Consider the following 16,028-nt stretch of genomic DNA (forward strand, 5'->3'; position numbering starts at 1 on the left):
ATGCAAACACAAATGTTTATCTCCTTAGGATGCACTGTAATGTTGTCTCTTGTATTTACAGATATTTTCCCCCTTTGGACAAAATTTGTCATGATTCAGGATTGTGGACAGTTTACTATTAGATCAAAAATTATAATTATTATTACCTTACAAATAGATTTTTGTTTTCTTTTTGCTGAAATACAGAAATTTCCCGCATTTTCTAGTGTAATGTTTAAAACTGCTTCTGCATTTTTGTTAACATAGAGCTGCCTCCTACAACTTCAGATATAAAATGTAGAGTGACTTTTTTCTTATCCTATCATTTATGCCAGTAACATTCTTTTCCTTGGTTTTGATATGCAGGACTTCAAAGAGGAGTGCTGATAATGAAAGGAATTATGAACTGGAAAAGGATGTGGACTTGGCCAAATCTCTTCAGCAATATCTTGCGTACCTAGGTATTCTCTCACAGTCTGCTGCTTCAAAGTTACATCCAAGGATGAAGAATGATAAAGCTTCTGTCAAGGTTGTACCTTTAGATGCTTTCTACATTTAATATTAATTCCTTCATTCTCCTCTGCCCTCTCCCTTTATATCCTGCTATCAGCTTTTGTTGTTTGAATTAAGACACATGGGAAACTGAATAAAAGCAGCCACCATGGGAAAAAAAAAGTGAGCTGATTAAGATCCTACCTCTTACGTGCTGTTTTGTTACAGGTCTGTGTCCTGCATATTAATATCACTCAACTGAAATGCATTTAAAATCTAATATAATAAAGACTCAGCTGACAAACCTCTCCAGTCACCCACCACTTTCCCTCCCTCTCCCACCACTGTCTCAAGAGCTAATGACTCAGATACCTAAAACTAGGAAAGTCATCTCTGTATCATCTTCTGGTGATTCTAGCAGTTGTACAGGTTGTATCTGACATTTTATGTAACTGTCATATATCTGAAATATTCTGCAGAGGCAAAGTGTGCAAGGTGATGAATTCATGCTCCTACAACCTCAAACTGGGCCACATATTAAACAATTGCAATCCATATTCAGTGGGGACCACATTTTGAAATTCTTTTCTGGACCCCCTCTTCTATCCCTGAAATAACCCCCTGCTCCCAAGCTCATCATTTGAAAGCTCTCGACAGACTAGGATATGCCAGCACAGAGTGGCATCCAAGCAAGAAATACAAAATCTCTAGACATAATTCCACTCCTATGATGATCAGCATCCTGCACGATCCACCTTTAAGATTCATGGGTTGTTTACATGCCTATCATATATGGTATATCCCCAACAACTTTTTGGGTGAAACTAGACCATCGCTATATTTTTTAATGAACTCACATAGCGAACTCATACCTGTGATTAAGACAAAAAATTGTGCACTATGGCAACAGGTATTTATGTAGGGCGAGGGAAGTTCTCAGGCAGCCACAAATAGGTGTGGGGGGCAAATGAATGGGTCTACTCCTATTGCTGCCTTAGCTGACCTTTTTAAGATTTGGGTTTTAAGTCTGAGGATACTGAATGAGGACGATGTTCTTTGAATCCTTTATCTTTCATAGAAAACGAAATTTGCCCAAAACATATTTCAGTAGGTCTGGTGCTGTCATGCAAGTTCATAAATAATCCATATGTCTGAGAACTTCTGTAGGGAAGCCTGACGTGATAACACCACCCACCAACATTATTGAGTGTTGCCATGGAGATAGGTACTTAGAAACCTGGGGGAGTAGGAGAAAGAGCAGAAAATCTAGAAATGAAGCACATATAGAAACAAACTGTAGGATTCTTTCCACTGAGGAGCATTGTAAAAACAACCGACTGTGATTCAGTCTGTGTTATCTGTAATACAAAATAGAAGGGAAAAACAAAACAGCAAATAATGTCTCAGATGCTAATTATCCCTTTTATAGTCTCCTGGACACGTTTCTCACCTCCAAAATTCAAAGGCAGCTGCTGATTTTCAAAAAGTAATAAGTGGAACATTGCATATTTCTACAATGTATTCCTGTGTAAAAGGAGTATTATTTAAATAAAATACAAGCCAGTGTGTTTAAGAATCTGCTAAGGCAGCTGGCAAGAAGTGTTAACGTCATGGTTTGAAAAGGAAAGTAGCATTAATAATGCAAATAATAGAGTGAAATCACTTACAAAATTTAAAACCTGTTTTGATTGCTTTCACATTCATCACAATGGAAACTGCACATCTTCATATTTTTTCTCCAAATATAGATACATTCTGAGCAGATGTTAAATAATTTTATTCCCCTTTTCTTCTTCTCTGCTTTTCTTTATTAAACATACAGTAAAAATAGAAATTCCATAGTCTGCTTTCACTTAGAATTATCATCTGTATTGCTATCTATAGGCCTCTTTTTCACCTCTTCTTCCTGCCACTTCCATTGAGCCATGCCCTTTTTAGGTATCAGTTGGATCAAAAAGCTATAGCTTGTCTTCTCCCATCCTGCTTGTAGTGTTGGTCGGAAGCACTGCACTATACCTATCTACCACCTTCTCCTGGCTATGGGGAGCTGAGGGTAAAGTTTGTAGGAACCACATGTGATAGTAAAAAACAAGTGCTAACAATAGGCTAAATAAGATGAAGAAAATTGCTTTCATGAATGTGAAAAGCTGGTCTAAGAGACAATCTCTGAATATATTTTGATGGGCCATAATAGCATTCTGAAATTTTTAAAAAACAGAGTCTAAGATTAGGCTTTTAAATTCTTATTTAGGGAATTTACAATATGAAGCTAAACTTTAGGAATACAATTTTGAAAATCATGGTCTGCAGTTTTCTTTCTATTTCCCATATCTACTATATATTTTAGAGAGTCTGTCTGTCTGATGAAGAGCTCCTAAATGAAAAGAGCTAGGACCATTAAATTCAATGTACAGTTTCCTCTTGTCATAACTTAAAGTAATATCAAGGTTTGTTTGTGCCAGGAAAATGGGATATGCCTGGAATGGGATTGCTTCGCCTAAAACCAATAGAAAAGAGACAGAATCACCAAATCATGTGCAATCCTTAAAACTGACACAACTGAGCTAATGTTGAAAGAAATTGAACCAAATGAGCCAGAAAAATTCGATGACCCTGGAATAGGATTGCTTCTTAATAAACCTTTCTGAAAAGAGATAAAATAGAGAAATTTGGAGTAGTGCTCTGTTTTGCATAGCTAAAACAATACTTAAGGTTTGAAAACTAGAAGAAAGTATTATTGAAAGTGGAATATAGCCCACACTGACTATCACTCTTTTTTGTTAAAACATAGTGAATAATAAGTTTATTGAGATGAAGAAAAAATACACTTGATTGAATTACCAGTTAAAAAATTTACAAATAAATTAAATGGACAAATTTTAACAATCCCTTTCTTTAGAAATCCAAATTAAAAATTAACGTAATAAAAATCACTATTTTTGTAGCAGACTATCATTGAAATAAAGCATGTATATTTTCCTTTTACTTGCCAACAAACAACAAAAAAGAACAACCCACAACCTTAACTAAGTTAAGGACCCAAGCAATTCTAGGTAAATCTGCTAGTATATTTATATTAAGCATAATAAAGTAGTTGATTAGTACATTCATCAACTTGCAACTTAGCAATTGTGTAAAACATTCTGAAATGCACAAGTAGCCAAATACCTCAGAGGCCGCTAAGTATTCCTTGCTTTGTGTGGTCAAATATCAGTGAGCTTGAGGTTGACCTCACACACTGCAGTATTAATAGCAGTAATAATCATACTGAGACTTAAATTGTGGGAAACAACACACTTCCTCTGTAGTTGGCCTTCAAGTACAAAAGCTCAAGTGATTCTGATGCTTGGAGCAGTTTGAGTTCCTTTTTTATATTAGCATTGTTTTAGACACTATCCATTGCAAGCTCAATAGGTGCATTTGGGCATTTCATAATAACCTCACCAGCAGGCAAACAGCAAGTCATTCACAAGGCTTGGGGAGTTTCATTCCCCGAGCTTGCAGCTCTAAAGAACATTTCGCTGCAGTTCTGTTGAAGAGGATTATTCAGAAAATGAGCACTTGGTGGCACTTGTCCCTTAGGCATTAGTTGGCACTTTTTTTTTTTTATCACCAAGGCCTAATGAGGGCTTTGCTTTCTAGCAAACTTCTGCACTGTCAGTATTTGTGAAGCCTTTCAGTCAAATCCTAGACTTTTAGGAAGCTGAAAATACAGAACAGAAGCTTCAAGTTACAGATTTTCCTCTCTAAATTGGAGCAAGTCTGTCCCTTTCAGAGAAAGCTGGACTTATTTACATCCCTGCCTCTGCTGAAAAGTAGGCAGGTGATTCATTTTGTTGGATTGCAATGGCCAGGACATATTTGTTACCACTGAAGATATTTTGGTATTAAAGGAGGACAGGTTGTTGTGTTCACGAGGCTATACCGGCGTACTGTGGACATGCTGATGCATGAATATAATTCTATAGCATTGTCTACTGGAGAGCCTGGGAATGAAATCTTCAGAAATTGTGACTGAGGGGTAGATGTATGGGCTACTGTGGCAAGAAGAGAAACAGAAATGTGCCAGACTAAGGAGGCAAAGAGCCTCTAAGAAAAGAAGGAAAGTGAGGGGCATCTGTAGGTTCATGCCATTCCACTGAGGGGATGGAAAATGGAAAACAGTTATGTCTTCATTTGCTAAGCGGAGGAGGCTTTTTTATGGCTCTTTGCAATCACAGGAGTACTTTTTTTAAGCTTCTTATATTAACAAGATCACACACACAAATGATAGATGTTTGCTTTAAAGAAGGAGATACAATGGAAAAATACCCTCTGTTTTCCGTTTGGGGATGAGATAAGAGGGTGTCACCTGCTGTGGGGCTCGTGGGCAGTGTGTGCTTCCTAGGACTGAGTCTCTCCTTTTGTTTCTCCTTGGGATGCTATATGGAGTAGAAGGGAAGGAAAATTTTGGGGAGTAAGGGCACTTCGATATTGCACAGACTTTGAAGTGCCTGCAGCCATACGACATGGTGACATGTCAAAGTTTGCAACTTTGAAGTTGCCGGAGGGAGAATTAGCCTAATGAAGTGCTGCATATGCATCACAGCACTTCATTAGTATTCTTCAATCAGGCTGATTACCGTGCCTCCTTCAAAGAAGGGGACTAGTGTAAACATAGCCTAAGATGCTTATGTGACTCTCTTTAAAAGGTATCTGAATATCTTGTAGTCTTTATCATCACAACATGCCTGGTGGGTAAGGAAGTTATATTACCCCATTTTCCAGAGAGAGAAATTGACTTGGCTCAGGTCACACAAAACATTTGAGATGGTGGAGGGATTTTAATCCAGGTCTCAATTTGTAGACAAGCACCCTAGCCATGAGACCCTCCTTTTGTCTGCTGTTTTCACGTTTTTTTATTAACCAGTCCCTTAATATTCCTTAAATTTGGGACATGGCTCCAATAGTCTAAATTCCCCTTGGATGGGGTCCCTCATGTCCTTCTTCTCTTTCCAGAGGGGTAGGGTGGGGTCTTATGTGCTCCCATGGCTGCTAAGCAGGAAGACTGTGGTTCATCCGCTGAACCTCTTCCTGTGTCCCTGCAAAAGATCTCCAAACTGAGCCAGGCTCCCTCTAGGCCTGACACCAGTTTAAAGTGAAGTGAGGCAGAGCTGGCTGGGCCCAGAGGCTCTCTTTAACCCCCAGGTGCTTCTTTCTTCACTCCCTCCCACCTTGATTGTACAAGAATCAGAGAACTCTGGCTTCGATCCAGCACGGTACTTTAACTTGAAGTAGCTGAACAGACCCATTAACTTCAGGTTAAAATGTATATTTCTCTCTGTGACTGTCCTCCAAAATTAGTGTACTATGGGTGTCTACAGTAAATTAGCCTTGAAGTAAGAGTTAGCTCAGTGTACCTGTACCACCATATCCTTGCAGAAAAATTGTTTATGGACAGTTTTCTGAAACCTTACACTTTCATACAGATTTATGGCATGGGGGCACACTAGTTCACTGGGTAGAGAATTGGTAAACCCTAATAAACCAAAATCTATCAGCACTGATTACTTCAATGCACAACTCCTACAGTTCATATGGAGTTCATTGTCAAGTCTTTGGCTCACATTATTAGGTAAAACTAATGCTTCTATTTACTATGTAACCAAAGACAAAGTGTAACCTCCACTTCACGCATAAGTCATTCTTTCAGAATATATATTCAAGAACATTAGCTAATAGGAGGGCAAAGTGGTAGAGAGACAGAGCTTCAGACTGTCACTGTGTAGAACTGTGAAGTCCCTACACTAAGAAGCTCCATAACTATTAACCTAAGGCTAGGTCTACATGGAGACATTCTCTGTGTAAAAATACCATTGGCAGTGGTATGAATAATCTCTTTACTAAAGCTGGAATAATTGCCAAGAGATGCCTGGTGTGAGAGAGATGTGTCTGTTACTGTCTGCAGCGTATCAACCTGTACAATGTTCTGTCATGCAGAAATTCTGTTTGAATAATCTACTGTATATCAGCAGTTGAAATATATTTTGCTATCTAGGTAAAATTTTATAAAAAAAATTAAAGAAGGCTAATGGCATACTAGGGTGCATTAGGAGGAGCATTTCGAGCAGATCTAGAGAAGTAGTTATTTCCCTGTATTCGGCACTGGTGAGTCCACATCTGGAATATTGTGTCCAGTTTTGGGCCACCCCAGTATAAAAAGGATGTGGATTTGCTGGGGCAGGTTCAGTGGAGGGCAACAAAAATGATTAAGGGTCTGGAGCACAAGACCTATGAGGATAGGCTGAGGGATTTGGGCTTGTTTAGTTTACAGAAGAAAAGACTTAGGGGTGATTTAATAGCAGCCTTCAACTTCCTGAAGGGGAGCTCTAAAGAGGAGGATGAGAAACTGTTCTCAGTGGCGTCAGGTGGCAGAACAAGGAGTAATGGTCTGAAGTTGAAGAGGGAGAGGTGTAGGTTAGATATTAGGAAAAACTACTTCACCAGCAGGGTTGTGAAGCATTGGAATGTGTTGCCTAGAGAGGTGGTGGATTCTCCATCCCTCAAGATTTTTAAGTCCCAGCTTGACAAGGTCCTGGCTGGGATGACTTAGTTGGGGTTGATCCTGCTTGTAGCAGGGGGCTGGACTAGATGATCCCCTGAGGTCCTTCCAGCCCTATGATTCTATGATTCCTGGCAGCTCCATGCTAATGAGCAGTCTTGAAATTGCAAAGGGCTGCTCATTATCGTAGTCCTGTGGCTCATTAGTATAGCCATGTGAGATCTCGCTTTCAGCAGAGCGGGGTGCTGGCCCTAAAGAGGCAGTGTGGAAGTGCCTCTGCTGGGAAAAAACCCCAGCAGGTGCAAGGGGCTGGTGAAAGAGAGGGGTTTTCCTGGCAGAGGCATGTCCACGCAGCCTCTTTACTGCCAGCACCCCTCTCTGCTGAAAGTGAGATCTCACGTGGCTGTGCTAATGAGCCACATGAATATGCTAATGAGTATCAATTTGCAATTTCAAGACTGCTCATTAGTATGGAGCTTCCAGGAGAATGGCTTCTTGTAGACCCAGCCTATATTGATTTATGAGAGCACATATGAGAGGGAAAGATGAACATCTAGGAGGGCCAGGCTGGCATAGAGAGCTTGGGAAACCAACAGGAGACCTGGGGCACAGAAATCAAGAAGAGCAGCAAGCACTTCATCTTAAAATTCATAACACAACTGAAGTAAGAACTTGTGCACTAAAGGAACCAGAGTACTTACCCACTTTTTTGTTTAAAAAGTATAGAATATACAGTTAGCAATCAAATCTGTCCCAACTGCATTTACAGCAGAGCAGATTACCAATTTATATGCAATCAGACACCAGGCCATCCTGTTACACTGAAATTGCACAATCAGGATTCAGAAGCAAAGTCATCGCTGGTTCTGATCGAAAGAGTCTCTGTGGAGCCATTTTACTTGATCATCAGTAAGCTTTGACACTGTTAACTACAAGGTATTAATTAACGTTCTTCTCTGATGTAGCTTTTAAAAAGTTCAAAGCTACAGTTCTCAGAGAGAAAGCAAAAGATATTTATGGAAGAATTACTAGTGAACCTATTTGGCTAACGTTATATAGGAGGTCAGAATAGATTATTGAAGTAGCCCCTTATGGCCTAAAAATCTGTGAGTTAATATAAAAATTGTGAGCATGGCTGGACTATGGCAGGGGTCTGCTTTAGGCCCTTTGTTGGTTTTAGTGTATATGAATTATATTTCCAGTACAGAAACTAAACATGGTGGTTCATTGTATGCTCTCTGTGAGCAAGCCATTAGTGAGGATACTAGATGTTTTAAATCCTATTTGTTCAGAGGACTATATTTTGTCTGTGGATGCTGTTAGCCGATGGCCAAGGATGTTTGGTGAGGTGCCAGCTATGCCCATTTTATACCATCCGTGACTTTAACCGCTAGGACGCACTGTCCCTTCGCGGCGGGCAGCCCGGGCTAGGCTGACAGATGCCCCAAGGTCCTAAACACCCGTGACTTTAACTGCTAGAGCTCAGAGCCCCTTCGCAGTGGGCAGTCAACACTGACTGACAGGTGCCCCAATGGCAGCACTAAGAGCCTTTCCACACCCGTGACTTTAACTGCTAGAGCTCAGAGCCCCTTCGCAGTGGGCAGTCAGGATTGACTGACAGGCGCCCCAAGAGTTTGCCCCGTGGAGGCGGCACAACTCAACGCTAGGCTCTTAGTACTCTCACCTAATGGCCAGGCTTTATAGCCAAAACGGCTGAGGTTCTTTAATTGTGTTGACTGCTTTACAGTAAACCAGAGAAACAAATCAGGCTTATGCACAAACGGTTACCAAAATTTATTAACCTAGATTCTAATCATGTGGTTACAAAATTGCTAGTGCCTACTTATTTAAATGTATAGATGTTACACACACAAACAAGTTACAAAACTGAAGCCACTATCCCAAAGAAAGAAAACAAAGTATAGAGCTCTATTTCAAAATATGTGTACACTAAAGATAGGATATCAGGTGTGGGTGCTTCTTACCCTCCTTGCATCTCTCAATTCCAGCGGTGCCAAGCCAGGATTGGTCACTCAATTCCGCGGAAAGACGAATAAGGGACAAGGCTTAGGGACCCTTTTAGCTGCAGAAGCCTTGGGAGGCTGTCACTTATCTGACCAGCAGCTAGATAGTGAAAAGCACTCAAAAATCATGGTGCTGTAGGTCCCATACTTATACCTCTGTACTCCTTTATTCTCTTTCTCCTTTCTTATGCCAAATTGGGGCTGGTCTGTCTGGGTGACGCCAGCTCTCCCAAGAGTAGTTTACACTTGCAAGGGAGAGAAACAATAAGTTTCGACTACTGGACATTCCTTTTATTAGGGTAAATATTTTCCCACCTAGGATGTTGGTGTGTGTGCATCACGTTATTTAGTAGGGGCTAAGAGCCATGTCTGTCACAGCTTCTCTGTCTGCTGTGAGCCTAATCCTTGTATATGTTCCCAGAGGCACATTGTAGCAGCACACCTGTGCTTCTCACAGCTTCAAAGGCTGTGCTGGAATTTATGTTAAGTGCCCTGTTGTTTTGGCTCCCTTATGTTCCCAGCAATGCTGGTCTGAGAGGGGGCTGGCTGTCTGGCTATAGATGCTTTCATTGATTTTAACCATAATTGTACTTAAGCATCCTAAAACCTAATTTGGCCCAGGCTGTCTAAATGTCTCATTAGCCAGCTTTCTCTTTACATAAAAGCATACCACCACACTGAGTACCATTTTTGTAAAACTCTCATCCCATATGCTGATCTACTTATTGAACTAAACTTTTTGTGGTCCTGTTAAGATATGTAGGATTTACATGAGCATGTGGGATTTCTGGCATAGTGCTTTTACATATGATGCAGGGGTGTGTAGTTCATTCAGTACTGAGTTTTGTTCTAAGTGGAATATGTACATCTATTTCCATACATATGCTGAGGAAAAGCTTCAGCTAATTGTACTGTTGATAGCCCTTGGAAAACTCTTTTATTTTCCCTCATGATTGTCCAAAGAATTTGGATCTGAATGTGTTTTATGTTGCAGTTTATTTTATCTCCTTATCAAATAGACATTGAATTTGGCATTCAAAGGTTATGATTAAGATGAAGTAATGATTATAAGCAATGAAAGTGAAAGATTCTGGGAAAGTGTTAAGTAAAGTTATTTTTGTGTAGCTGTGTGATTCTATATTCTGAAAATGGTTTTTCAACAATTGTACACCTTTTTCACACTGTGCAAATGGATCTCAAAGAAAGGCATATGTAGGCATAAATGGCTGTTCAATGCATCACTGCTCTGAAATCTGTTGCCCTCGTGTAGCTGAATTGGAGGTTAAAAAATTATTCTATCTCTTACCTGCAAATTAAATAGCATTCAGCAGCATCTTCTGATGTGTATACATCTCAGTCTTTTTTTTTTCTAAGTAGCCCTTTGAAAAACAATATGCGTAGGCTATAAACTATCTCAGTGTGCACTGACAATTTATAATGCAGTGTGCCCTTCGGTTAGCTTTCATAGGGAAAATGTCAGTTCCTTAACACCAGGCATTGCCCAGATAATTCTGTCTTCAAAAAAGGTTACTCTGTGGGTTTTACAGTCTTTTTTATTGAAAAGTGATATGGGATTTAAAAAAAAAAAAGAATCTGTAAAGCAGGAAAGCAAGAATTTTCCTAAAAAATGCCTTGTGACAGCTTAATATATTATTTTAAGGATCGTACAGCAATGACATGACTGTTAAATAGTGCCATAGCTACAAGACAATGCATTCTATTTCCATGATAATGGATAACAGTATCTATTGTCATGCAGCCAAAAGCACTACAGAGGGAATTTACAAATCCCTGAAATCAACAGCAATTCAGTTTATTAAATACCAACCAAAACCAAATAAATAAACTGCTACCTTATTCAGGTGTTACCCAGTCAACCTCATTTAACTTTGAAATTAGACAAACCAGCAGTGTCCATATGCATGAATCTATAATAAAACAGCCCTAAAGTAAGACTGTCACAGTGGCTGTTAGTGTTTATTATTAGATTTGAAAATGAAGTAAAATGAAGTAGTTACCCAGATTCAAAGCTCCAACATGTAGACGGCTTCCTCCCGCCTCTGTAAAATCAAAAGACTGCCTTTCATACCAATTATTGTAACAAATGCTTATTTCTTATTAGGCACTGTATTTTAGTATTACATTATTTATCCATACTTTGCCTTTCCTGGGATTTCAGATAGCTTACTTCTATTTGTCCATGTGGCATTTAGTTTATCTTGGAGGCATTGTTTCTTTGTTTAAGGTGAAAGGGCTGGCACACAGGTAGGAGGTTCTTTAATTAAGTCAGACCCAACTAGTTCAGATTGCCTGGCAACTGAATGCACTTTCAAGACAGGAGAGCTGTTGATATTGTACTTTAATTAGAACTTTTTATGCTGTATCCCCAACACCCAGAGCTGTGACCTGTCAAGATGCTGAGAGACTGTCCCTGCTTGATACTGGATCAACTCTGAGCCTGAGATTGACACTTGTGTATCCAATTTGTGTATGATTGCTTGAGGTGGTTTTTTGCGTTTCTAGCAGTGTGTATTTGCTTTAAAAAGGAGTTGCAAATCACAAATCTGCTCATATTTGAGTTTATTTGTGTTAGGTACACAGCTTCTCAATATCTCACCCAATTAACCTGACCTAAATCTTTCACAAATTCACAAACACTTTAGTTTGCCAGAGTTGCCCATCTTCAGACTTTTTGTTTTAAATCTGTAAGATTTTAAGCCTTAGCTATCTCACTGTTTAGACTGCAACCTTCAAGAAACCAACTCCTTTTCCAGATTTCACTATGAGATCCTCAATTAAAACACTGTGTAAGTGCAAAGTATTTTTTCTTGCCACTCTTACACCTCATCACTCCAGTTATAGAGATCCTGCTGATTCATATGCCTACTATGCTTTCGTGTTATTGAGATCCTGCTGATTCATATGCCTACTAGGCTTTCCTGTGATTTATTCACTAATTTGGTGGCTACATTTTCACCTCTCCCTTTACTAGCTGTGGTTGATATTATTGCTTCTGTGTAGTTTTGCTTGAATAATCATAGAATCATTGAAATGCAGATCTAGCAGGGACCTCAGCAGGTCATCTAGTTTCTAGTTCAGTCCTTGGAGGAGGAACAGGACTAAGTATTATCTATGTCAGGGGTCAGCAACCAAAATAGCAAGAAGAGCAATTTTTTCCAATTCAGTTAAAATAATAATTCAATAATTCAAGAGCTGCAGTGCATGTAAATATGAGATGGGCCTTAATAAATAACATCAAACCATACTTTCTGTAAACCCTATTTTAAGAACAGTGCATACGCAACAATTTGTAATGTGATACCTATTTACTGCAGGACATTCACAAACTTTTTACATGTTATATTTCCTCACACTTTACGTGTGTATTTGTACAACTGTCTTCCCGACTTTTACCCCCTATCCTTCTCTCTCTCTGGCAGACGCTAGGGGGAGTTATCCAATGTTTTGAGGTCACATATCATTTGCTATTTAGATATGAGTTGTTCATTTTGGGGCATTTAGATGTTCACTGTTTATCAAAAATAATCAGAAGGGTTTTTCTTTTTTTACTTTGCAGTTATAGCATCAGGAGCCACAAAGAAGTCCTTAAAGAGGTGCCTGTGGCTCTGGAGCTGCAGGTTGTAGACCCTTGATCTACGTCATCATTGTTAGGTTTTTATCTAACCCGTTCTTTAAAATTTCCAATGATGAGATTCCACAGCTTCCTAAGTAATTTGTATATTAGCCAAAACCTATTTCCTCAAGAGACAGTCCATTTGACTATGAAGAAAAAATCTGTATCATGGCAGATTTAGGTTAGATATTAGAAATAAAACGCTTACTAAGAATAATGGTGGTCAAGTGATTGAATAGGTTTCCATGAGAAATTGTGGAATCCTTGTAACTGAAGACTTAGCACCAGCTATATACATTGCCATTGTCAAGAAGGATAAGAAGATTACAGTTCTCCATTCTCTATGAGCACAAACCATTCTAGAATATTCATGGAATGAGGTGTACTCGGTGGAACAGTCTGCCTTTTTCCAAAGGAAAGATGCTTTATAATTACATCTTTAATGGAGGGCAGAGAGAGCTAGAATTACTTGAGTGGGGGAAGAATAAAACAATTCCCCCAAATGAAGAACTAGATGAAATTGTAAATTCCTGCTTCAGGTCCACTCTTGACCTCTTTTATCTTTATGGAGCATGTGTTAATCCTGGTCTTCTGGCCCAACTCTCATCTGTGTAATGACATTCCAGCTATTTTCATTTCTTTAAAATATATATTCTTCTGCCACCTGAATTCAGAATGGTGTACATCCTGTTTTTACTAGTGCATAGCAACACTATACATCTGCTGTGTTTTATGTAATTAGAAACCAAAAAGATCAGCATTCTATATATTCCGAGGACTCCAATGTATTACTGTTGTGGTTAGTATTTATTTGTATTACAGTAACTCCTACGAAGTCAGCTCAGATCAGGGTCCCCTTGTGCAAAGCACAGTACAGGTTATGAAACAATGACTGTTCCAAAGAGTTGATAATCTAAATAATATTTTACAACCTAAGTATTTCAACTTAAGTTTTTGAAGTATTTTCTTTTATCTTTTAAAATGAAAGATGCTGCACACGTGTAAGGAGTTTTTGGTTTTGTTCTGTTTTTTTTTTTTTTTGTCAGCAATAAGACTGTCTTCATGTCAAGAGAACCATTTAGAAAAAGAGCACCTGGTCTTAAAAAAAATATTTTTAACACTCATATGCTACCTTATATAGTAGTCAGCTTATTGTTGTAGGTGTCGTTGTTTGAAGAAGAATACCAACAACTAATATTTAATTTAAAAATTAAAAATCCAGTGAAAGCACTTCTTTTTAAACAAATAGGCCATGGGTACACTAGCCCCTGCCTTTCAAAAGGGGGATGCTAATGAGCCACTTTGGCAGATGCTAATGAGGCGCTGCCATAAATATACAGTGCCTCATTAGCATAATGGCAGCCATGCACATTTAGAAAGTGCCGCTTTCAAAACACACGCCACTCGTGTAGACAGGGCACTTTCGAAAGGACCCCCTGGATCTTGAAAGTCCCTTCTTCCCAAAACCAAATGGGAAGAAGGGACTTTCGAAGTCTCAGGGTCCTTTCGAAAGGCCCCTCTCTACACAAGCGGCAAGCATTTCAAAAGCAGCACTTTTAAAAAGCATGTGGCTGCCATTATGCTAATGAGGCGCTGCCATGGCTAATGAGGTGCTGCATATTCATGGCAGTGCCTCATTAGCATCTGCCAAAGTGGGTCATTAGCATACCCCTTTCGAAAGGCGGGGCTAGTGAAACCAGTCCTTGCAACACTGAGGTTCTGGAACTGAAATAACTAAAAACAAAAGGGAAATGGATTTCATTCGATTTTCTTTCAAATAGTGCATGCATAAGTACAAGCTGATTGAATTTTATAATTTTCTCATTTGTAATAAGATAAAGTGATATTAGTAGCACAGATAACAAAATGCAGTGTATGCTTAAAGCAACCCTTCCTGTGTATCAAAGTTTGCACTTTTGTCAGAAGGTTTACATGGCAGATTTTGATCCCTTGATTGTTTTTGCCTAGCATTAAAATACAGTGGAATGTATGCCATGTTTCTGAATAACAAGTCACATTATGATATTGTATATATTGCAATAATGACCTAATCTAATTTTTTTCGTTCCAGAATAACATCCAACCTGACCGCATTATAGACTATGTGAGACAGAAGTCCAAAGGAAAAGCACCTGCTTTGACCAATCAAAAGTATGCTGGCAATCCTGCAGTGAGGACCTTCAATCAACCTCAACTGGAGAATTTCCCACAAGAGTCAGATGCAGAGCTGGACAGAAATGCTCTGATTGCTGCGTTACAGGCCTATGTCACTCAAAAGATGGCAGCACGGGACAATAATGAAAGTTCCACTGGCAGGACTAAATGGTCACAACTCTATGCTAATAGGTTCCATCCATCTCAGACTGGCCATTTTGATGGAACCTTTGCTAAAGAAGAGACAGAAGACTTTAAAATGAAGCAGCCATTCCTGCAGGGACCAGGAGCTGTAGTGCTGGGGCCAAGTTCAGAGATGCTGAGTTATAAATCGGCTTCTCCTGAGGGTGATCCCAAAGATCCTCTGAATCTAGTGGATGGTAAGTTTTGTATTTATTCATTTTATCATCTGTGAAGCTTCCATCGTGTGCTCTAAACGTACTTCCAAAACTGTAATAGACACGATAAGCATTAAAATAATTGTATAGATTAAGCCTCTCTCCTACCACTGAGATATTTATATTTATCTACCATTATAATCACAACCATGACACAGCCTCAATCTAACCATTCCTTCCCAGCATACTGTTCAATTTATTGTCGATAGAATGTAATGTGGCTAATCCGTGAGTTTTGTCGATAAAACTGGCATTTTGTTGAGAAAACTCTCTAGTGTAGATGTAGCCTTTGTGAACAGTAATTAAGTGTGGAAATCCCTTTCCACTCAGCTCAGCTTTCATGTACCTTTGTCATATTTCGCACTATATACTTGGATCTTTTGGGGTTTGGCCTGTTCTCTCTAATTAGCTACAAATTGGAGGACCCCAAATAAAAAAAGAGTTAACCAAAAGAAAAATGCTGAAATAAGCTGTTGTCATATAAATATTCTCTTGCAGCCCATGAGGAGAAGGCTGTCAGTTCACAAAGACCTGAATGCAGGAGGATAACAGTTACAGCTAGAACGGGCTGCCTGTGAATTGCAAGCAATTATTTACCAAATTTGACCTTTTTTTGGCCAACTATCCATGAGCAAGTTTTTTAATGAATTTGTTCAGCATAAAATGTCATGGGATCTTGTGATCTGTTTCAGTGGTGCATCATTAGTCAGCCTGAATCATCCTCACAATGGCCTGGGGTTGGTAGAATTTAGAGTGTAGTGTTGCGCTTGAACATTTGTCTAAACTAAGCCAAGTATTGATGGTGT

General features: G+C 39.2%; 1 protein-coding gene across 2 annotated transcripts in view; it reads left to right on the top strand.

Moving 5' to 3' along the window:
* The window catches only part of PTPRN2 (protein tyrosine phosphatase receptor type N2), a 1,102,513-nt gene that overhangs the window by 421,783 nt on the left and 664,702 nt on the right, over positions 1–16,028 (top strand). For both annotated transcript variants that reach the window (XM_074985055.1, XM_074985056.1), the window contains 2 exons: positions 346–508; positions 14,742–15,204. In XM_074985055.1, the coding sequence (XP_074841156.1) occupies positions 346–508; positions 14,742–15,204 (626 nt within the window). The remainder of the gene's footprint in view (positions 1–345; positions 509–14,741; positions 15,205–16,028) is intronic.

Source organism: Carettochelys insculpta, chromosome 2, assembly GCF_033958435.1.
Source record: "Carettochelys insculpta isolate YL-2023 chromosome 2, ASM3395843v1, whole genome shotgun sequence".
Classification (NCBI taxonomy): domain Eukaryota; kingdom Metazoa; phylum Chordata; order Testudines; family Carettochelyidae; genus Carettochelys; species Carettochelys insculpta.